This window comes from Hemitrygon akajei, chromosome 9 (genome assembly GCF_048418815.1).
Source record: "Hemitrygon akajei chromosome 9, sHemAka1.3, whole genome shotgun sequence".
NCBI classification, from domain to species: Eukaryota; Metazoa; Chordata; class Chondrichthyes; order Myliobatiformes; family Dasyatidae; genus Hemitrygon; species Hemitrygon akajei.
In genome coordinates, this window is record NC_133132.1 from 150,109,083 (window position 1) to 150,134,186 (window position 25,104).

A 25,104-nucleotide genomic window follows, 5' to 3' on the forward strand; every position below is an offset into this window, starting at 1 on the left:
GGTCAAAATCATCGATGCACTTCCGGATGAAGCACATGAATCCATTTGTGAACTCGGAGACATCCTCATCATGGAAGATATTCCAGTCGACGTCATCGAAGCAGTCTTGCAGCATGGAGGCTGATTGTTCGGGCCAACAGTGGACAGTTTTAACTATGGCCGCTTCTTGTTTCAGCTTCTGCTTGTACATCAGCAGAAGCAGGATCGAAGAGTGATCTGATTTTCCCAAAGCTGGGCGAAGGAGAGCTTTGTAAGCATTGCGGAAGGGAGTGCAGCAAGCGGTCGAGTGTGTTATCTCCACGAGTCTCACCTGGATGAGCTGACAAAACTTCGGTGAGACTTTCATCAGCAATGCTCGATTAAAGTCACCGGCAATGATGAAGGCAGCCTCTGGGTGTGCATTCTCCAGCATGTTGATGGTCTTGTACAGTTCCTTGAGAGCCAGGTCAGTATCAGCCTGTGGCGAGATGTACACCGCTGTGATGATAACAGCCGTGAACTCCCTAGGCAGCCAGTAAGGTCTGCACAGCAGCACCAGGGATTCCAGGTCTAGGGAACACACATTCTGGGGGTCACACTAGGCTTTGTTGACCATGAAACATGCCCCTCAGCCTTTACTCTTCCCAGAGAGGTTTCTCGGCCTGTCTGCCTGGAACGGGGAGAACCCAGAGGTTCGATAGCGTGGTCAGGTATCTCCTCCATCTCCATGAAGCACTAAATGATAGGAGATTCTGGCTCTCAGTTCACAAAGCTTGCTGTCCAGGGACTGAACGTTGGCCAGGAGTATGCTAGGGAGCGGTGGCCGATTTGCAACCCGTCTCAGCCTCACCAGGATGCCAGCCCTTCTCCCTCTTCTCCAGCGCTTCTTCTGAGGTAGTAGCAGTGTAAGAGATGAATCTCCCACGGATCGCGCAAGCAGAGGATCCCTGTGTAGGAAAGGCGGCACATAATGGGTAAATACCATCTTTCGGATGTTCTGAAGGGTCAGTCTATCGTATCTGATGTGACTATCAGCTACTTGAACAGAAAATGCTAAGAAACTCATAGAAATTAGTCGTATACTGTAGATTTGGAACGGAGCTCACAACAAGGCCACCATACGTGGCGCCATCTTGGCAGTCATAACATTTCCTCCATTACAAGTCCTCCATTATAATTGTGCCATTAACCTTATCACATGCCTTTTCCTGCTTCCTTTCCAATCTCAGCCCTACATCTCGGATACTATTTGGAGGCCTATATATGATTTCCATAATGATTTTTTAATCTTTGCTGTTTCTTAACTCCACCCACAAAGATTTCACATTTTCTGAACCTATGTCACTTCTTTCTAAAGATATAATTCCATCTCTTACCAAAAGAGCCACACCACCGCCTATTCCTTCCTACCTGTCTTTTCAATAAAAGTATATCCTTTGATGTTAAGCTCCCAACTATGGCCTTCTTTCAGCCACAGATCAGTGATGCTTTGGTGATAACTGGGAAGGTTTTAGCATAGCAGAGTTGAGGATGTAATCAGATCAGCCATTATCTTACTAAATGTGGAGTATGGATGAGGGGTGGATGGAGGATGGATCAGATGGGCTAATTCTTATGATCAAACAGGGATCAGCTTGGAGAGGCTGGTCATTTCTCCTTGGAAAAAAGGAGGCCCAGTGGAGATTTAGTTTGAAATATACAAGGTTATTGCAAGTTTGAATAAGGAAGTCAAAGTAAAGTTGCTCCAACAGCAACCAGGGTCCATAGATTCTGGGCTTCAGGGAAGAAATATACAAGTGCTCTGCAGAGAAAATATTTTCACACAGTTGGTGGTAATGAAACAGAGTTGATTAATGGGCACTCTGAAAAATAAATGCAAAAACATAGATCAGGGAATCGGTCAGTTTGGGTCATTCTAAACAGATCTAGCATGAAGATAATATAGCCCAAATGTCTTATTTCCCTGTCATAATGGCTCTATCTGCATTTCTCTTTGATATCTGAAAGATCGAGTGGACAAAATATGTCTGGCTGCTTTTGCTTCCTTACTTTGAAGGAATTTGCACCATTTCTGAACGTTTTCTGTCAGGCCCAATTGCCCGCTAGGGATCTCTGTTAGTGGAATGTCCAGTGCAGGTATCTGTCCTTTGCCACACCGGCTGATAGAAACTTCTGCCAGCATGAGCTAAAGCAGACAACTTAGTACAAATATTCCTCCAAGTGCCTGTCTGTAAGATTAAAGAGGATTTTAGTTTCATGTCCGAGTGGCATAAGGCTGCGGTGTTAGCCCCTGGCATTGTCGTCTGTGGAGCATCAATTCTAGTTTAACACAAACAAGCCAATGTGGAAAGTACTGGGCAGGTGAATAATAAAGTAAAAGAAATAGGAGCAAGACTAGGTCAACTCTGTCAAAGCCCTCTCTGCCAAGCCAGAACTTATCAAATACACTCATGGAGCATGACATAAGCTTGGGGAAACTAGACTGTTTACCTTTTGGAAAGCTATATAATATTTCCTTCAACAGAAGATGAAATTCCCTGCACCGACAGCGAATTTGGAACAACAAAATTTAATTCCACTGCGGAAATCCCCTGTCAGGGAATGGAAGGTGTCAGGAAAAGAAGATGTGGAAAGAATGGGAAATATGATGATGAACATGATTTCTGTCTAATACCTGAAATTTATAACCTTCTTAAGGTAGGTACTGCAAATAATGTACTCAAATATAAGGTTTAACCAAAGTTCAAAGTTCAGGTAATTTTTTTTATCAAAATCAAAACATGCTATCACATTGAACACTGAGAACCATTTTCTTGTGGACATACTCAATAAATCCAATAACCATAACAGAATCAATGAAAAATTGCACCAGCTGGGTGCACTGCCGGTGTGCAAAAGACAACAAACTTTGCAAATACAAAAAGAAAGAAGAAATAATAATAATAATAATAATAACAATAATAATAATTATTATTAGCTAGAAAGAGCTAGAAAGAAACCAACAAAATACCACACCAATGCTATGCAAGAAAATAATGGAGATGCAACCCACTGAAGCACTGATAAAATACAATTACTTTAACTGCTCCACAACTTGATGATAGCAGCAACAACAAACACAGATGTTGAACCTCCACAGAATGCTGAGCTTACAGACAAAATTATCCTAATATTTAACACCACACTAACAGAATATACGGGCATTGACCCAACAAAAAGACCTTACATTTCAAATCAAAATATGACATCAAAATTTGCAAAAAATTATTTGCAAAAATCTCAACAATATTATAATACCACAATATTTAGGAAAACTTGAAACATTTGAAGAGCTAGACGTGATAATATACTGTGCAGCATTAACAGCAGTGTAGTATAATGACTCCAAACTAGAGGCACTCATTAATAGAAGCACCAAAATGGGAAAAAAGATTAAGAAACAAAATTGAAGTCTTTAGAATAGAAATAGCCCACCTAATGGAGTATAAAATGGATAATCTGAGTAAGAAAGTTAAGAGAAAAGCAAAGGACTTACTAAAGAAATATAAGGTCCATACAAGATATGATCAACTTAACAAAAGCATTGAAGAATTTAGAGATATGTTAAAACAAATGCTTGGTGCATACAAAGCAAGATAAATAAATACATGAAATGTGCCAGTTGAAGAAAGCAGAATGGTCAGTTTAGAAACAATGAAAAGGGATTTTACAGGACATTGAAACTAAATTTGAGGTGCAAAAATGTCACCAACCCCAACACATAATTACCAACAAACACAGAGATAATGAACTTTTGGTCTAATAACTGGTCAAACAGGGGGATGCACAATGATGAAGTAAACTAGAAAAGGGAGGAAAAAGAGTGCACTCATATAAATGAGTTACTAGGAAAGTTGACGAGGGTAAAGCAGTGGATGTTGTCTATATGGACTTCAGTAAAGCCTTTAACAAGGTTCCACACAGAAGGTTAGTTAGGAAGGTTCAATCGTTAGGTATTAATATTGAAGTAGTAAAATGGATTCAACAGTGGCTGGATGGGAGATGCCAGAGAGTAGTGGTGGATAACTGTTTGTCAGGTTGGAGGCCGGTGACTAGTGGTGTGTCTCAGGGATCTGTACTGGGCCCAATGTTGTTTGTCATATACATTAATGATCTGGATGATGGGGTGGTAAATTGGATTAGTAAGTATGCAGATGATACTAAGGTAGGTAGCGTTGTGGATAATGAAGTAGGTTTTCAAAGGTTGCAGAGAGATTTAGGCCAGTTAGAAGAGTGGGCTGAAAGACGGCAGATGGAGTTTAATGCTGATAAGTGTGAGGTGCTACATTTTGGTAGGAATAATCAAAATAGGACATACATTTTAAATGGTTGGGCATTGAGGAATGCAGTAAAACAGAGTGATCTAGGAATAATGGTGCATAGTTCCCTGAAGGTGGCATCTCATGTGGATAGGGTGGTGAAGAAAGCTTTTGGAATGCTGGCCTTTATAAGTCAGAGCATTGAGTATAGGAGTTAGGATGTAATGTTAAAATTGTGCAAGGCATTGGTGAGGCCAAATTTGGAGTATTGTGTACAGTTCTGGTCAATGAATTATAGGAAAGATGTCAACTAAATAGAGAGAGTACAGAGAAGATTTACAAGAATGTTACCTGGGTTTCAGCACCTAAGTTACAGAGAAAGGTTGAACAAGTTAGGTCTTTATTCTTTGGAGCATAGAAGGTTGAGGGGGGACTTGATAGAGGTATTTAAAATTATGAGGGGGATAGATAGAGTTGACATGGATAGGCTTTTTCCTTTGAGAGTAGGGGAGATTCAAACAAGAGGACATGAGTTGAGAGTTAAGAGGCAAAAGTTTAGGGGTAACACGAGGGTTAACTTCTTTACTCAGAGAGTGGTAGCTATGTGGAACAAGCTTCCAGTAGAAGTGGTAGAGGTAGGTTCAATTTTGTCATTTAAAAAAAATTGGATAGGAAAAATGGACAGGAAAGGAATGGAGGGTTATGGGCTGAGTGCAGGTCGGTGGGACTAGGTGAGAGTAGGCATTCGGCACAGACTAGAAGGGCTGAGATGGCCTATTTCCGTGCTGTAATTGTTATATGGTTTATATGGTTAAATGAAGAGATGCAAACACCTGAAATTACAATGAATATGATAAAAGCAATTATAAAAATATTTCCAACTGGATAAGTAATAGCAGTAATGATATTTGTAATTATTGGTATAAAAATTTACTTACCCTTTATCTGTACTTGTTATTACACATCAACAACTTTTTTTTAAATTCTGAAAACCTACCCAAATTTTTGATAGAAAGTAAAACATATCTCTTATTGAAAGGAGAAATCATAAATGATCCATCAAAATATTGTCCTATTACTTGTTTATAAACTATATATAAAGTTGTAGCATCATGCATCTCGCAATGAATCACCACTCACTTAGATAATCACAATATACTTACATAAAAGCAGAAAGAATGTCGTAAGGGCATGAAAGTATGTAAAGAACACCCGATAACAGATTCTGTAATTTGAAACCAAGCCTGGCAGAAAAGTCAAAATCTTTCATGTTGTTCTATTGAGTACCAAAAAGCATTTCATTCTGTCCCACACTCACAGTAAATAGAAGTTCTTAATATAAACTACACCCAATACTTGTGAAATTTCCTCAACATCTGATGAAGCATTGGCGTACTAAAATCACTCAATCTATTAACAACCAGAATAAACTGAGGCATTTTCCAGGGCGAGTCTCTAAGCCTGCGATGGTTCTGTCGAGCTTTAAACCCATTTTCTAATTTACTGAATTGAATGAAAATTGGGAATCAAATCAGAAACAACCAACTGAATTAGACCTTGACACACCTTTTACATATGGACACATCTTCATCAGTAAAGATAAAGCAATTAATTCAAATAGTAGAACTATTTTCTAAAGGTATAAACATGAACTTTGGTCTAGATAAGTGCAGAACATCAAACAGAAAGAAAGATGCAATAGAGCTGATGAAATACAAAACAGAGCAGCAGGATACAATACAACCAATGGATGAATATGAAACATACAAGTATCTGGGATACCAACAAGCATTAGAAAATAAATCATAGTGCGATATAAGAAAAACTTCCAACAGAATTTATTTCAAGGCTTAAGAAAATCTTCCAAAATGAGTTCAATAGTAAAAATATAACAAAGTAATATACACTCTTTTGTTATATCCATGTTAAAGTATTCTTTTCTTGGCATTGTACCTTGGTCCAAAACTGATCTGGAAAGTTTACAAAGAAACCTAAGAACATAAAATGACAAATTTTAGAAAACACAATGGACATTTGAATGTGTTTAGGTTAACACCACCTAGGATAGAAGGCAAAAGAATATCAGATATAATAAATTTACAGATTTACAGATAAGCAACTTGTAAGGATATATTTTCATCAATGAATACAGGATTCAGCACTCCACACATTGCAATTCTGATCAGAAGTACACACCATTAAACTTCATTGAAAGCACAACCAAGTAAAATTAAGAAATTATCAATATAAAAGAAAAAGTTAACCAATGGAAGAGCATGACCCTACTGGGAAGACATCCACATGATCTGAGCAAATTAGTTCTCGACAAGGAAGCATCACATGCATCGCTCAGAGTTGGAGACCTCTTCCCAGAAGCAGAAGGATTCCTTGTGGCAATATAGGACCAGGTAGTTAAAACAGAAATATTATCTAAAATACACGGTAAAAGACCATCACATTCAAGATGATAAATGCAGAAAATGCCAAGAAAATCCAGAAAGAATTCAGCACATTTCAGGATCCTGAATCAGTTCAATTCAATTTGATTACTGACACAGGCATAACAAGTGGTAAAGATAATCCACCAAAATCTTGCTTTAAAATACAATCTCAGAAGGAAACTATACCTTACTATAAATGCAAGACTGAACAAGTTTTAGATTCAGAGTCCTACAAATTATATTATTCACCAATCTGTTAGTGCAGTTCAGAAAATCCATAATAACCATTTGGATATAATAATAAAGGATAAACAAGCAAGAACAATTTACTTAATAGATCCACAAACGTGAGAAAACTTGCGGACGCTGGAAATACAAAGCAACACACTCAGAATGCTGGAGGATCTCAGCAGACCAGGCAGCATCTATGGAGAAGAATAAGCAGTTTTGGGCCGAGACCCTTCATCCAGATTACATTGTTCCAATAGTAACATCTACAGCTGGTATCATCCCAAAGTCACTACACAATAGAATTAAACAATTAGGCCTACACAGCAGTATTTATGTAAATCTTTAGAAACCACAATACTAAACAACACTATAACAGTCCGAAAGTTTCTAGCAATTGAGAAATGGATGTTCTTGGTTGTGCCTGTACCTCAGGTTTTACCAGTTAAGCTGAGAAAAAATAAAAATACTCCAATAATAATAATAAATAAGCAACAAATATTGAGAACGTGAATGGAAGTATCCTTGAAAGTGGGTCCATACGTTGTGGGAACAGTTTAGTGATGGGGCAAGAGAAGCTCAATGAAGTTATCCCCTCTGGTTCAAGAGCCTGATGGTTTAGGGGTAATAACTATTCCTGAACCTGGTGGAGTGAGTGAGTTCTGAGGCTCTTGCATGATCTTCCTGATGGCAGCAGAGAGAAAAGTGCTTGACTTGTGTGGTGGGATTCCCAATGTGATACAATGTAAGGATTTAACCAAACTCTTTGCAGTATTTTAAAACATCTGAGAGCTGGTTTAAAGTTGTTGTGCTATTAATCGCTTGCTTTTGGAAAGATTTAAAGGGATGATTACAATAATAAAGAGATTACACTGTGACCAGTTATAAACTCAAATAGTCATCCCTCAGCACTGTAACCAAAGGAGTATAGTTTGGGTGTCCGGAGTTTGTGCTCAGAAGCTCTCGGAGCAATTACTCGGATTGAATATTCACAGGGATTCTGCTAGTTGGGATGAGCTCTCATTGTAAGTAAATGTCCTTATAAGCATTTCTAATTTCATTTTGCAGGTGACAGAATCTTCTGCTGAAGTGACAAAGAATTTTTCCAGTCTTCTTCATGAATTATCTAAGGCCTCAAAAGAGCAAACCATCGCCAAACCTGGAAATTTAGAAACTGTCGTAACCATCCTGACGACATTTTCAGAAGTAAACAATACTGTTAATGAAACAGATTTGGAGGTAAGAACAAGCATCTAGCAGGAAAAGTCCAGGGCATTTTCTGCAAGGTGTCTTTTACCATTAAAGTGGTTCAGCAAGGTGAACAGTATGTAAGCAGTTTGTGGAACCATACTCCACCCTCTCCAGTAACTCAGGGTAATGAGTGATGAAATCAATTTTTCACCTCAGTGATCCTGCTCAACTCAGAGTCCATTTGATGTGAGGATCTGAGTTTGGGCTTGTATTATCTAGTTTAGGGCACCTTTGATGTGCAGCCCAGAAAATAGACCACCTTTCCCTGGCACATAAAGGGTGCAGCACAATATTAAGCCCTGAAGCCCTTGGGATCACCTGCAAATCATTGTGAAACGGAAGAAAGCTGTGTTTGAAATGATCTATGGTATTTTACAGCCAAAAATCATGCATATATAGGGTCAAGTGTATTTCCTAGTAGTTCACCTCATTCTCTACAGTGGTCACAGAGGGTATCAGCATTTAATGCCACATAAAGAGGCAACACAACTTCACCGACCTTGGAGGAAATAGAGGCTTCAGCGATGAGACAGGCAACCTGTAGATTTACTGAACAAGATCTGGACTTTCTCATTAGTTAGATAGATATAAAGAGGGAGCTCCTGTGTAGAGCGAGCCCAGAGCTCAACCAAAGACACCACATGAAGAACCTGGTGTCGATACGTGGCTGTTTCCTCCATTGTGTCAATCCGCCCTCACATCCTCAGGAAATGTCAGGGTGAGCTGCTCAGTTATATTGACAGACATCAGCAATGGGATCAGAGATTCTTTCATTACTATGTTCTGATTGTTGCAGGTAGTCCTGCAAAAGATGGTATGAGGGACGTGTCATCAGGGCTCACTTGGGATAATAACTGATGAACATTACAGGTGTTAGAGACAGTGACATACACAAAATGCTGGTGGAACACAGCAGGCCAGGCAGCATCTATATATAGATGTTTGCATTTCCAGCATCTGCAGATTTCCTCGTGTTAGAGACAGCGAGTGGTTTTGTGGACTATGATTATGTATTCTCCTTTGATATGATGTTTCTTGTCAATGGGCTCTTTATTACCGGTGTTCTCCTGGAAAATCTCTCCTGTAGTCCTGCACATCCTCCTGCTCCTCTGCCTACTCCTCATGCCCCGAAGGATTTTGGTCTGTGTGCTGACCTTCCTCTGACACTTACTACTGTCTTGCAATGTTCAGGTTGTGGAGCAAACACAAGAAAACTGGAACAGGAGCTGGCCACCAGGCTTCCCCAAAGCCTGTCCTGCCATTCGATATGATCCTGGTTGATCTCAGTCAGCCTAAATTCCTCTTCTGTGTCAGGTCCCAAAAGCCTGACATTCTCTGATCTTTCAATTACCCTAACTATACCTATTTATCAATTTCTGATTATCCATCATCCACAGGGGCGGCAATTCCAGATTCACTACTGTCCAAGAGAAGGAATTTCTATGATTCTAGGTTTTAAATGACTGGCCTTCTAACTATACAGCAGACAATAATTTCATTTCTGCAACCACCAGGATGTCCCTGGACGGGTGTCAGCATTGGGATCCCATTTTCTTGGAACACATTAGAGGTCCTTTAGCCTATGATGTGCCAACCTTTTCACCTAATCCGAGATCAATTTAATCCTTTTCTCCTACATAGCCCTCCAATTTTCTTTCATCCATGTGCGTATCTAAGAGTTTTTAAAATGCCCCTTATGTATCTGTCTTAATCACCACACCCATCAGTATGTTCCATGCACCCTCCATTCTCTGTGTGAAAAACCTAACTTTGACATTTCCACTATGCTTTCCTCCAAACATCTTGAAGTTATGTCCCCTTGTATTCACCCTGGGAAAACGTCCCTGGTTGACCCCTCTATCAATGCCTTTCATCATTATATTCACCTCACATCCTCCTTCTTTACAAAGAATAAAGATCACGTTCACTCAACCTACAGTATCTTCATATGACATGCTCTCCAATCCAGGTAGCATCCTGGTAAATCTCCTCTGCATGCTCTGTAAAGCTTCCACATCCTTTCTATAAAGAGGTGACCAGAACTGAACGCAATACTTCTCGTGTGATCTAACCAGAATTTTACAGAGCTGCATGACTTTCAAATCACGTCATGTTTAGTTGTCATTCAAACCATACATGGATACAGCCGAATGAGACAGTGTTCCTCTGGGGCCAAGGTGGAAAAGACACACACGACCATTCAAAATATCGAGAAAGAAAAAAGGAAGAGCATAGAAAACACATTTTTAGTCCAGGAATCTGAGCAACAAGTCCCGCAAATTGATGGTTCCCAGCAGTTCATCCGGTAACACTTGAGGACAGCACTGACGAGAGAGGCCACCCCCAACCAAGCCCGGACACCATGCTACAACATAAGCCGGCAACTAGTGGCCGAGTCCTCACTACAACTCAGGTGACACTGCTGCCTCACTGTCTATTTCTTCACCAATCATGGGAAGCAGGCCTGTGGCAATCGTTGTCTAACAGGGTCCTGCGATCGCAAAAGTAATGAACAAGACAGTTGTTTACAGTTTCACTGTATGCCACCTTTGCTCCATCTGGTCCAAACGTATCGATGCAGCTATAAAGAAGGCAAGAGAGTGCCTATACTTCATTAGCATTTTGAAGAGATTTGGTGTGTCAACAAATACACTCAAAAACTTCTGTGGATGTATTGTGGAGAGCATTCTGACATGCTGCATCACTGTCTGATATGGAGTGGGGGTGGGGGCTACTGCACAGGACCAAAAGAAGCTGCAGAGGGTTGTAAATTTAGTTAGCTCTATCTTGGGTACTAGCCTACAAAGTACCCAGGACATCTTCAAGAAGCAGTGTCTCAGAAAGGCAGCATCCATTATTAAGGACCTCCAGCACCCAGGGCATGCCCTTTTCTCACTGTTACCATCAGGTAGGAAGTACAGAAATCTGAAGGCACACACTCAGTGATTCAGGAACAGCTTCTTCCCCTCTGCCATTACCTCACTTCTTTAATATGTATTATTTCTGTTTTTGCATGATTTTTAATCTATTTATTGCACATACAGAGTAATTTATTTATTTATTTATGATTATAACTTTTCGTCTTCTATATGATGTACTGCATTGAACTGCTGCTGGTAAGCTAACAAATTTCACGACACATGCTGGTGATAATAAACCTGATTCTGATTCTAAATCAGACAATAATACACAACCACCTGCACATTTGGAAGTGGAAAACTTTGTAAGTGAGTAAATGATCTGGATTTTTATGCCCTGATAGGGACATGTGTGTATTCAGTGATCTATGCAGGCTTCATCTCCTTTCTGTACCAGATCCCCGTAACTCCTACTAAACTTGCAAGAAACCTACAATATCTCACTGCACAGGTGATTCCACAGATGCTGGAAATCTTGATCAACACATGCAGAATAACAGAGGAACTCAGCAAGTCAGGTTGACTATGGAGGGGAATAGACAGTCGGTGTTTCGGACTGAGACCCTTCATCAGGATGGAACCGTTGACTATTTATTCCCTTCTATAGATGCTGCCTGACTTGCTGAGTTTTTCTAGCACATTGTGTTTGTTGTTCTGTATCTTACTGCACAAGGTCCCACCTGCTCTTCACTGAGATAAAGTGGGTGAAATCATCTCTGTACAAGCACAGTGCCTGATGCAGTCATGAGCAGCAGATTGCAAGACAAAGCGGAGATTTAGAGGAGGTATTTGGAAAGATCCCACGGTGTGGAGGTTGGGAATCCACATGACGCTGAGCTTTGTGAAGCTGAGTGTGGTTAATGATCCTTATTCAGCATTTCACATATTTCAGTGATGACAGTTGTTTGTTGAAATATTCCAGTGTGATGAATCTCTGGAATTCTCTATCCCAGAGTGTTGTGGAGACTCTGGGGGAATTTAAGATGGAAGAATCAGGGAACAGAAAGCCCTGGGAACTGGCATAGGAAAGGAGATGAGGCCTTTTTCATATTGAATGGCAGGGCAAATTTGAGAAACCGAATGGCCATTTCCTGTTCATACATTCATACACCCTTATGCAGATAGGATATGTGTTTTTGCCATTCTTTTTTGGGGAGGGTGTTTCTCTTTGAACTGACTTCCTTGTTTTTTTTGTTTTGTGATAATCTGGAAAAGAAGAATCTCAGAGTTGTATACTGCATACATACTTGGATAATAAATGAACCTTTGAACATTTGACCCTTGTTGAAGCTTTGAAGATGGTGGAAACAGGCTGTTTCCAAATGGTTCCCTGCCTTGAGCTTCTCAATCAATTCTGCAAGACCAATCATTCCAATGACGCAGTTGTTTCCTTCAGTCATGGGGTGCTGCCTGCAGTGGCTATCTTACAACAGTGGGAATTTCATGCCTTGAATTAAGAATTAGATCTAGTTCTTTGGTCAATAATCAACGAGGCATGAATTACCAGCCCTGTTCCTTTAGTAATGGTGTCAGACGCTACAGTTACATTTGTGTTTGTGAATAGCCTTGAAAGTAATGTTTATCAACACAGTGAATAAGTTTGTTAACAATTTCAAAATGTCTACACTTGAAGTGATCCCTGTGATAGGAGAATAGGTTAAATGGTATTTTTGCTTAAAAACAATACATCTTGATGGTCCCAGCAGAGAATTAGATTTCAAATTAGATTAATTATGTGCACAGGTCACATTAGTGCTGTGACTAATCTAGAGACACATTAGCAGAATAAACAGGATATTGAATGATGTTTATAGAACCACTAAGTGCTTGTTAAAGATTACAAGTTTTGAATAGACTTTTGGGACACATTGCATAGTTTTTGTCCCTTTAACTGGTTGAAGGATAGTAGATTGGCTTATGTTTGGAAAAAAAAGAATAATTCATAACACAGAACATTTTACAGATTTGGCAATTTAACAATTATGGAGGACTTGGGTCAGTCACTTGTCCTTTCCAGGAAGAGGAGGCTGTTCTTTTCCCAGAGTAGCTGAAATATTTTTCTGTCTTGGGCTGTCCCTCTGCAAGCCTTCAAAGAGAAATTGCAAAAGTTCTTGGCTGAAGCAAACATCACATTGTAGAAAAAATGTGTGTTTCAGTTCTTGTACATATAACAAGAATAATGTTCCAGAGTGATTTTTCTATGGACAGCTGTGGAGCCTAAGTCATTGGGTATATTTAGAGCGGAGGTTGATGGGCTCTTTATTAGTAATGGTGTAACTAATAAAGATGGCTGTTATTAGCCATGGTAGAATTACCAAGCAGACTTGATGGGCCAAATGGCATAATTCTGCTTCTATGTCTTATAGTCTTAGAGTCATAGAAAAGTACAGCAGAGAAATAACCACTCGGTGGCAAACCATTTGAACTGCCTACTTCCATCGACCTACACACAGACCATAGCCCTCCATACCCTTACCATCCACGTACCTATCCAAACTTCTCTTAAATGTTGAAATCAAGTTTGCACGCATCACTTGTGCAGGCAACTCAATCCAAATGCTCACGATCCTCTGAGTGAAGGCGTTTCTCCTCATGTTCCCCTTAAGCTTTTCACCTTTCAACCTTAACCCATGACCTCTAGTTGTAGTCCCATCCAACCTCAGTGGAAAAAGCCTGCTTGCATTTACCCTGTCTATACCCCTCATAATTTTGTATAGTTCTATCAAATCTCCTCTCAATCTTCTACATTCCAAGGAATAAAGTCCTAACCTGTTCAATCTTTCCTTACAACTCAGTTCTTCCTTGTAAATTTTCTCTGTACCCGTTCAACCTTATTTACATCTTTCCTATAGGCAGGTGAGTAAAACCTGCATTCAATAATCCAAATTAGGCCTCACCAATGTCTTATAAAAATTCAATGTAACATCCCATCTCCTGTACCCATGCTTATAATCATCCAAGGAATTGGGGGAAATAATTTTTCCAAATTTTTGTTTTGACTTTACTAGCCCTGGCTTCTCTGGTTCAGTATCTCCGAAGATATTTTGTGGCTCTGGGGAGGAGGGGTGCTGGTGGGGTTGAGTGAAGTTCAAGTCAACTTACTTCAGTCATTTCTTGAATGTTCAAGTCTTTATCTTTGTCCATTTCTATTTCAAAAGTATGTGAATTGCTGAGAATTACATTTGATTGATTAATAAAGCATTCTTTTGTGTTTTTCAGAATTTCTTGGAAACTGTAAACTCCATGATTTCTAATGAATCAATAAAAGCCTGGGGTATTCTCTCCAGCACGAAAGATAAAACTATCAGTTCTAAATTATTACAGTCAGTGGAGACATTTAGTAGTCATCTCAACCTGATGAATAACACTTTAGATATTAAAAAGAAGAATCTACAGCTCAGAGCTACTAAAATTGACAGCCATAAAACAAAAAGCCCCTTTAATGTAACCTTCCATAATTTTAGCACTGAAGGCTACACCAATTTATCTACTAATTTAACAATTCCCACTGATGAACTTGAAAAGTTGGTAAACAATGTAGTTGTCACAATTGCATATCCAACATGGGTTGATATTTTACCTAGCAATGCAAACTTCAAAGGAAATTTCTCAATTAATGGTCTTGTTGTGACAATAACATTAAGTGATAAGAAACCCATTAAAACTAAGATGAACTTCTCAACAAGAAACTCTACACTTGATTTTAACTCTGCCCAATGTGTATTTTGGGATTTTACTCTTAATGGTACATGGAATAATGATGGCTGTACGCCAGAACATGATGGAGAAAACATCATTTGTAATTGTGAGCATTTAACATCCTTTTCCATTTTAATGTCTGCTAAGACAGAGGAGAACAGTATTTTGGATTTTATAACCCAAATTGGAATTGCCGTTTCTCTAGCAAGCTTAATAATAACCATCATTATAGAAGCAGTGGTATGGAGGCGTGTGACCAAGAGTAAAGCATCACATATTCGCCACGTGGGAATTCTAAACATTGCTATCAACTTGCTGATAGCAGATGTATGGTTTATCGTGGCAGACACTGTAAAACAAGATACAGCAGCTTGTGTGGCTGCAACCTTTTTCATTCATGTTTTCTACCTCGCCTTATTCTTTTGGATGTTCACCCTTGGCATTCTACTTGTGTACCACCTGGTTTTCTTACTCCACAATATCAGCAAATCTGTTTTGATGGGAATCTCATTTGGCATTGGCTATCTGTGTCCAATAATAATTTCAGCCATTACAATCGGAGTTACCTATCCACAGAACAGTTACATAAGAAAAGATGCCTGTTGGCTCAGTTGGAGGGAAAAATATCCGCTACTTGCTTTCATTATACCGGCTTTGTCTATCGTCGCAAGCAATGTTATTGTCCTAGTTGTGGTCATATTCAAGCTCCTACGACCAACAATTGGAGACAGGCCCAGGAGCCATAATGAGGAGAAGGATACAATAAAACCGATTGTGAGGAGCATTGCAGTGCTAACCCCAATCCTTGGACTCACGTGGGCATTTGGAATACCAACCTTTATGGAGGGCTCCCATATTGCTTTCCAATATATATTTACAATTCTCAATGCATTTCAGGTATGTATTAAAAAAGATTTATGACATTTGATGTATAACTGCATAGTTATAAGTGGTTCAGTTCAATAGTTGATTTGATTAAAGTCTGCACAACATTTTCTATGTGACAGTAACTAAAGTCCAACACATGGATGTGTTCTGCAGAGTAGGGATCATGGAAAATTTTGTTTTTTGAGAGCCCATTCACCATGACAGTGAAATAGAATATCACTGAAGTTGCTTGATCTGAGTGCTTGCAGCACTTTGTTTTTTATTTCAGATTTCCAGCATCTGCAGTTTTCTTGATTTCCGTGTCACTACTCCATGGGGTGCTTCTCTGAATTGGAATTTCAACATTGCCAGCACATCTCAACATGCATCATGGGGAGCACTGCCATACTTTTAAAGGATAACCACAATCGTAGTGAAGACAAAGAACCATAGATAATAGTTAATCAAACCACTGAGGCACTTCAGGGCTAAATAAATGACACAAATCTCAATCCAAAAATGGCAGCTGGAAAATTTAAATTCAATAAGTTAATATTGAATCTGAGGAATAAGCTAGTACCATAAACACTGGAGCACTAGAATTCTACAGCAGAGTACAGGTCCTTCAGCCCTCGATGTTGTGCCAACCCATATATTGCTTAAAAAAGTACTAAACCCACACTACCCTGTAACCCTCTATTTTCTTTCATCCATGTGCCTGTCCAAGAGGCTCTTAAATACCCCCAATGTTTTAGCCTCCACCACCTTTCATTCCAGGCACCCACGACCCCTGATGTCTCCCCTAAACTTCCCTCCCTTAACATTGTACATATACCCTCTGGTGTTTGCTATTCGTGCCCTGGGAAACAGATACTGGCTATCCACCCTATCTATGCCTTTCATAATCTTGTAGACCTCTATTAAGTCCCCTCTCATCCTTCTACACTCCAAAGAGAAAAGTCCCAGTTCTGCTAATCTTGCCTCATAAGACTTGTTTTCCAATCCAGGCAACACCCTAGTAAATCTCCTTTACACCTCTCCATAGCTTCCAAATTCTTCTTATAATGCGGTGACCAGAACTGAACACAATACTCTAAGAAGCATCTATAAGGAGAAGCGCTGTCGATGTTTCGGGCCGAGACCCTTCGTCAGGACTAACCGAAAGGAAAGATAGTAAGAGATTTGAAAGTAGTGGGGGGAGGGGGAAATGCGAAATGATAGGAGAAGACCGGAGGGGGTGGGATGAAGCTAAGAGCTGGAAAGGTGATTGGCGAAAGTGATACAGAGCTGGAGAAGGGAAAGGATCGTGGGACGGAAGGCCTCAGGAGAAAGAAAGTGGGGGGGGGGGGGAGGAGCACCAGAGGGAGATGGAGAACAGACAAACAACTAAATATGTCAGGGATGGCGTAAGAAGGGGAAGAGGGGCATTAACGGAAGTTAGAAAAGTCAATGTTCATGCTATCAGGTTGGAGGCTACCCAGCCGGTATATAAGGTGTTGTTCCTCCAACCTGAGCTTGGATTCATTTTGACAATAGAGGAGGCCATGGATAGACATATCAGAATGGGAATGGGACATGGAATTAAAATGTGTGGCCACTGGAAGATCCTGCTTTTTCTGGTTAGTCCTGACGAAGGGTCCCGACCCGAAACGTCGACAGCGCTTCTCCCTATAGATGTTGCCTGGCCTGCTGTGTTCCACCAGCATTTTGTGTGTGTTGTTGTTTGAATTTCCAGCATCTGCAGATTTCCTCGTGTTTGCACAATACTCTAAGTGTGATCTCCCCAGAGATTTGTAGAGTTGCAACATGACCTCTTTACTCTTGAATTCAATCCCCCATTAATGAAGCCTAGCATCCCATAGGCCTCCTTAACTATCCTATCAAACTGTGCAGCAACTTTGAGGGATGTATGGATTTGAACCCCAAGGTCCCTCTGTTCATCCACAATCTTAAATAACCGACCATTAACCCTGTACTCAGCCTTCTGGTTTGTCCTCCAAAATGCATCACCTCACACTTATCTGGATTGAACTCCATTTGCCACTTTTCTGCGCAACTCTGCATCCTGTCTATATCCTCTTGTAGCCTTCGACAACCTACAGCTCCATCCACAAGTTCTCCAATCTTTGTGTCATCTGCAAACTTACTCATCCATCCCTCCACCTCTTCATCTGGGTCATTTATAAAAATCACAAAGAGCAGGGGTCCCAGGACAGATCCTTGCAGCACTCCACTAGTCACCGACCTCCAGGCAGAATACTTTCCTTCCACTACTACCCTCAGCTTTCTTCCCATAAGCCAATTTTTTTTATCCAAACAGCCAAGGTTCCACTGACCCATGCCTCATGACTTTCTGGATGAGTCTCTCGTGGGGAACCTTCTCAAATGCCTTGCTAAAATCCATGTAGACCACATCTACCACCCTACCCTCATCAATTTCTTTTGTTAACTCTTCAAAAAACTCAATTAGGCTCGTGAGGCACAACCTTCCCTTCACAAAGCCATGTTGACTATCCTTGAGTAGACTGTACTTCTCCAAATGCTTGTAGATCCTATCCTTAAGAATCCTTTCCAATAGTTTGCAGACCACCGACGTAAGACTCACTGGTCTATTGTTCCCAGGATTCTCCCTATTACCTTTTTTAAACAAGAGAACTACATTTGCCATTCTCCAGTCCTCCAGCACCTCCCCTGCAGCCAAAGAGGATTCAAAGATAAAAATAAACTGTTTTACTAATTCACTTCTATACTCTTGGAAAGAAATCTTGTTGTTTATATCGGTAATTGGTTAATTATTGTCCCATGTCCTGAAATGCAGTAAAAAGTCTTGTCTGCTCACCATCCATGTGGATCATTCCGTACACAATACATTGAGGTAGTACAAAGGAAAGAAATCAGAATGTAGAAAATAAGGTATCATAATGACAGTGAAAGAGCAGTACTTTCTTACTTACCTACTGCCTGTTACACCACTGACTTTTTGGGCAGCGATGAAGGTCCTCAATCTCTGTCTATATAAAAGCATTCTTCATTGCTCTTTCTGTAAATTGTTTTTTAATCCGTCAGGGTTGATAGCCCTGAGCTGGACCACCAAACCTAGAATGAAATGTTACAAAATGTTTGTAAGGTTTTAAGGATCTATTTGTTAATTTCTGAAAATTATTTTTCATTTCTAGGGTTTCTTTATTTTGGTCTTCGTAACATGCATGGATAAGAAGGTGAGCTTCTGCTGTTATCTTCACCAGTTTTCCTGCAATTTGTTTTGTAGCGAACCTAAAATGATGTTTTATTCTGTTCCTAAAACAGGTGCAAGAGGCTCTATTGAAGAAGTTCTCATTGACCGGATTTTCTTACCAATCAAAGGTAAGGGAGTTAAAATAGCACACAAACAGAGCAGATTCTGAAAAAGAAAATAACTTTTTACGGTATGTTTAGGGGTTTGGAGAAATGTGGGTAAATGTGAGGTCAGAAAGACAAGTTTGGGATTGGTTTCTCATGGAAACTGGAGAATTAGAGACATCAAGACACCTGATGTTCCTCGGGACAGGGCTCAGGCAGCACAAACTTTCTGTGCAAATGAGAATGTAGATAGCAAGAGAAAAGGACAGTGTCAGGAGTCTGAGTGATGGAGATAGAAAAGGATGCAAGAATTGGACAAGATGATAAGTCTTTCTAAGGCAGAGAATTGTGGAGGAAGGGTCACCCATCCACCACACCAACTCCACCTTCACCATCAACAACCACTGAGCATGTTAACGATGTGTGACAAAGTGTAATATGGTGAATGCATCTCTCCATGAATGGTCCAATTTCAGTTCATGTGCACACTTCTCAAAAATCAAAATAAAATCATATCAAGTTTAATTGTCATTCAAATCATACATGGATATAACCGAATGAGACAGCGTTCCTCTGTGCTAAAGTGAAGAAACAGACACATGCAATCAAAATAACGAGCAAAGAAAATAAGTACGGTCACATTAGTAAACACATTTTTAGTCAAAGTCAATGAGTGACAAAGTCCACAAATTGATGGTTCCCAGCAGTACAGCCTGTAATTCCACCAACCCAACACCGGAAGGCAGCACTGACTGGAGAGGACACCCCCAAATGAGGCCATACACCACACTACAAAGCAAGCTCGAAGATTGACCCTAGTCCTCTCTACAACCAAGGCGACATAGTGCCTCGCCGCTTGTCTGACCACCAAACATGGGAAACATGCCCATGGCAATCAATGTCCAACAAGTTCTTTCAATCGCAAAAGAAATAACCAAGATAGTCACTCATGGTTTCACTAGATGCCACTCATGCCAATTCAAAAGCACCAACTCTGATGCCTTGAAGTAGTAGGCAGCAGCATTGTCTGCACCCAGGTCAGCTTTCTGAACAAAGTCCGGCTCCTCCTGCAGCCCAACAGCCCGACTCAGTTCCCTCGGCCCGAAGGTTGACTCACCTCACTCGGCCCGAAGGTCTGACTCGACTCCCTCGGCCTAATGACCTGACTCGACTCCCTCAGTTCAACAACCCGATTCGCCTCCCTGACCCGAATGCCTGACTCGCCCTCCTCAGTCTGACGACCCAAGTCGCCTTCTCTGAACCGTCAGCTGGCTCTTCGGAAAAATGAGCAGCTCACTGATGTGGTAGATCCGCTGTACACGGAGTGATTGCAGTCAAGAATAGTCTTAATGTGTATTAAAACACACTTAACAAAGAAAAGATCTGCTTTGGTTGGCCCCCAAGAGGCTGCATGTGTACCTTACCAGAAGAAACCCTAAGAAAGAGTAAGATGAGGAAACACAAACCCCATAGAGGGATCAGAAATGGAGTAATTTCAAGTTCCTGGGTGTCAAGATCTCTGAGGATCTAAACTGGTCCCAAGTCTAAGTTTACAGAAAGTTGTAAAACTAGTCAGCTCCATTATAGGTACTAGCCTCCATAGTATCCAAGACATCTTCAAGGAGCAGTGCTTAAAAAAGGCCGTGTCCATTATTAAGGACCCCCATCACCCACAGTATTCCTTCTATTGTTACCGTCAGGAAGGACGTACAAAAATCTGAAGGCAATTCAGGAACAGCTTCTTCCCCTCTGCCATTTGATTCCTACATGGACATTAAACCAATATTTCTGTTTTTGCACTGCTATTGTTTATTTAACTATTTAATACATATAGATATACTTACTGTAATTTATTTATTAATTACTATATTTATAATGTATTGCTTTTTACTGCTGCTGTTAAGTTAGCAAATTTCACGACATATGACGGTGATATTAAACCCGATTCGGATTCTTCATCTGAGTTGTGGAGAAATTGTGAGGAAAAGGTGGAATCAACATAGGCTTTTCAGTGCATATATAACAATATGAAGATGGAATGAAATAGGTCACTGAACAAGCAGTCATTACAACCACCGAAAAAAAATTATGTAAAATTCATTGGTGTTTAGGTTCACATATCCATGCCTATCAAGATATGCATTTAGTCTTGCAGATCATTTCTTTTCATTGTGCTGGTTTTAAACAATTCGGATATTTACAAAGTAAAAGAGAGGCAAGTGTGGAAATCAGCCCACTGGAAAATGACGCTGGGGAGGTAGTAATTGGAGCCAAAGAAGTAGCAGGTGAAAATAATAAGTATCTTGCATCGATCTTCACTGTGGAAGACATGAGCAGTATGCCAGAAATTTGTGAGTGTCAGGAGGGAGAAGAGAGTGTGATTGCTAAGGAGAAGGTGCTTGTGTAGCTGTAAGACCTGAAGGTACATATGCCACTGGACGGTGGGACTAGATGGATCACACCCCAGAGTTATGGAGGTAGGTAATGCTGAGCAAACTTGTGGGCCTAAAGATAGACAAGTCCTCTGGTCCTGATGGAATGCACCTCAGAGTACTGAAAGGAATTGCAGAGGTTATAGTTGAGGATAATTTATCAAAATTCTCCGGACTCTGGGCAGGTCCCAATGGATTGGAATATGGTGAATATCACGCTACTGTTCAAAAAGAAATTAGGCAAAACCAGGTAACTATAGGCCAATTAGTTTAACATCTGTTGTTGGGAAGATGCTTGAAGTTATTATTAAGGAAGAAATAGTTAGGCACTTGGAAAGGCCCACGACTGTTCACAATATACATTAATGATCTGGAAAAGGAGACCAAGTGTAGTGTATCTAAGTTTGCTAATGACACTAAACTGAGTGGAAAAGCAAATTGTGCAGGGGATACTGAGAGTCTGCAGAGGGACATAAATAAGTCAAGCGAGCGGGCAAGATGTGGCAAATGGAGTACAATGTTGGTAAATGCACGGTCATCCACTTCAGAATGAAAAATGGATGATCAGATCATTATTTAAATGGTAAAACATTGCAGCATGCTGCTGTGCAGAAGGCCTTGGGTGTGCTTGTTCATGAATTGTGAAAGTTTGGTTTGCAGGTGCAGCAGGCTATCAAGAAGGCAAATGGAATGTTGGCCTTGATTGCTGGAGGGACTGAATTTAAGAGCAGGGAGGTTGTGCTGCAACTGTATAGGCTACTGATGAGGCTGCATCTGGAGTACTCTATGCAATTCTGGTCTCCTGACTTGAGAAAGGATATTCTGAGTTTGGAGGTAGTGCAGAGGAGGTTCACCAGGTTGATTCCAAAGATGAGAGGGTTAAACTATGAGGAGAGATTGAGTCGCTTGAGACTGTACTCAGTGGAATTCAGAAGGATGAGAGGAGATCTTATAGAAACATATAAAATTATGAAAGGGCAGGAAGATAAAGATAAAGGCAGGAAAGTTGTTTCCACAGTAGGTGAGACTGGAACTAGGGGACATAGTCTCAAGATTCAGGGGAGAAGATTTAGGATGGAGTTGAGGAGAGACTGTTTTTCCCAGAGAGTGTTGAATCTATGGAATTCTCTGCCCAGAAAATCAGTTGAGGCTTCTTCACTAAATATATTTAAGACACAGCTAGATAGGTTTTTACATAGTAAGGGAATTAAGGGTTATGGGGAAAGGGCAGGTAGATGGAGCTGAGTTTACGGACAGATCAGCCATGATCTTATTGAATGGCAGGGCAGGCTCAATGGGCTGGATGGCCTACTCCTGCTCCTATTTCTTATATAAGGTTGAGGGGAGTGGATTCAGGATGGAGATAAGGAGGAACTGCTTTTCCCACAGAGTCGTGAATCAGTGGGAATGTCTGTCGAATGAAGCAGTGGAGGCTATCTCAGTAAATATATTTAAGACGAGGTTGGATAGATTTTTGCATATGGAGGAATTAAGGGTTATAGGGAAAAGGTAGGTCGATGGTCAGATCAGCCATGATCCTATTGAATGGCAGAACAGGTCCGACAGGCCAGATCACCTACTCCTGCTCCTATTTCTTATGTTCTTGTGTTCTCAGAGTGGTAGCTGAAGAGATTGTGGAGGTGTAAGTCATGAACTTTCAAGAATCACATGGTTCTAGAGGACCGGAAAATTGCAAATATCACTCCACTCTTTAAGAGGAGAGTGAGGCAGAAGAAAGGAAATTATAAGCCAGCAACCCTGACTTCTGTGGTTGGGAAGATGTTGGAGGCAATAATTAATGACAAGGTTTCAGGGTACATGCAGACAAGTGATGAAATAGGCTTAAGTCAGCATAGTTTACTTAAGCGGAAATCTTGCCTGAAATATTGGAACTCTTTGAGGAAGTAACAGGCAGCTATACAAAGGACAGTCAGCAGATGTTGTTTACTTGGATTCTCAAAAAGTCTTTGACAAGGTGCCACACATGAGGCTGTGTAACAAGAGTCTACGGTTTTGCAAGAAAAAAAAGCATGGATAAAGCACTGGCTGATTGGCAGGTGGCAAACAGTGGGATTAAAGGGGGCCTCTTTTAGTTGGCTGCCAGTAACTAGTGTTGTTCTACAGGGGTTGGTGTTGGGAGTGCTTCTTTTCAAGTTATATTTCCATGAATTAGATGATGGAATTGATGATTTTGTGGCTAAGTATATGGCAGATAAAAAGACAGATGGAGGGACAGGCAATGTTGAGAAAGTACCAAGAAGGACTTAGAATGATTAGGAGAATGGGCAAAGAAATGGCAGATGGAATATACTGTAGAGAAGTGTATGGTCATGCACTTTGTTAGAAGGAATAAGAGTGTAGACTATTTTCTAAACGGGCAGAAAATTCAAAAATCAGAAGTGCAAGGGACTGACTTGGGAGTCCTTATGTAAGATAGACTGAAGGTTAACTTGCAAATTGAATCAGTGGGAAAGGTAGTAAATGCAGAGTTCTCTTTTCTTTTCAAGAAAGCAAGGATGTAATGCTGAGGCTTTTTAAGGCATTGGTCAAAATACACTTGAAGTATTGTGAGCAGTTTCAGGCCTCTATATCTAAGAACAGATATGTTGGTCTAGTGGAGGTTCACGAGAATGATTCCGGGTATGAAAGGCTTGTCATATGAGGGGTGTTTGATGGCTTTGGACATGTACTCACTGGAGTTTAGAAGAATGAGGGGGGATCTCACTGAAACCTATGGAATATTGAAAGATGAAGATAGAATGAATGTAGAGAGGATTTTTCTATAGTGGGTGAGCCTAGGACCACAGCATGAGTACAGAGGGAGCTCGATCAGAGATGAGGAGGAACTTCTTTAGCTAGATGATGGTGAATCTGTAGAATTCATTACCACATATGGCTGTGGAGATCAAGTCATTGGATGTATTTAAAGAAGAGTTTGATAGGTTCTTGATTGGTCAGGGTGTCAAAGGTTACATGGAGAAGGCGGGAGAATGAGATTGAAAGGTATTATAATATGGCCTTTGTGGAATGGTGGAGCAGACTCGATGGACCAAATGGCTGAATTCTGCTTCTATGTATTAATGGTTTTATGGTCTAATTCCATAGAAACATGGGGATATTGTTAGGTTCCAATTACCATAGTTGTTAGTTTTTGCCCTTTATTGCAAGATGTGCCAGAGGTGTGGTGAGCACCAGATGAGGAATTCTTGTTGTAACTGTGTGCAGTCAACTTATTTATAGCAAGTTGTACTTGCTTCAGAAGTAGCACATATTTTCTCATTTGATTTCATCCTGAATACAAGTAAAGAAAGAACTGGGCTTAGTCCAGAAAAGTTAGAGGAGATTTCATAGCCCAAAAGGATGTTATTCCCTGTACTCTTTCCCCCCACCAGACTTCTTCCATGCCTCAACCTTTACCACACTCAAACTCCAGGGGGCTGGAGGCAAATAGTCAATGTGGTAAACTTCAATAGTTCTTCTTTGGAACAGTGTGATATCTGAGATATGGTTTATACAGTTATTTATTTATTTATTTATTTCAGATACGGTGGAGAGTAGCCCCTTCCAGCCCTTTGAGCCATGCTTCCCAGCAATCCCCAATTTAGTATGAGTCTAATCATGGGACAATTTACAATGACCAGCTAACCTACCA

At 40.4% G+C, this 25,104-nt stretch overlaps 1 protein-coding gene across 1 annotated transcript; it reads left to right on the forward strand.

Annotated features, from left to right (window-relative positions):
- The first annotated feature begins 2,102 nt into the window (after nt 1–2,102).
- On the forward strand, nt 2,103–24,803 carry LOC140732689 (adhesion G protein-coupled receptor F5-like). Its single transcript, XM_073055373.1, has 7 exons — nt 2,103–2,115; nt 2,504–2,676; nt 8,015–8,185; nt 14,335–15,711; nt 18,858–18,899; nt 18,988–19,044; nt 24,693–24,803. Exons 1-7 carry the CDS (start codon nt 2,103–2,105, stop codon nt 24,801–24,803), a joined length of 1,944 nt encoding a protein of 647 aa, XP_072911474.1.
- The last annotated feature ends 301 nt before the right edge of the window (nt 24,804–25,104 follow it).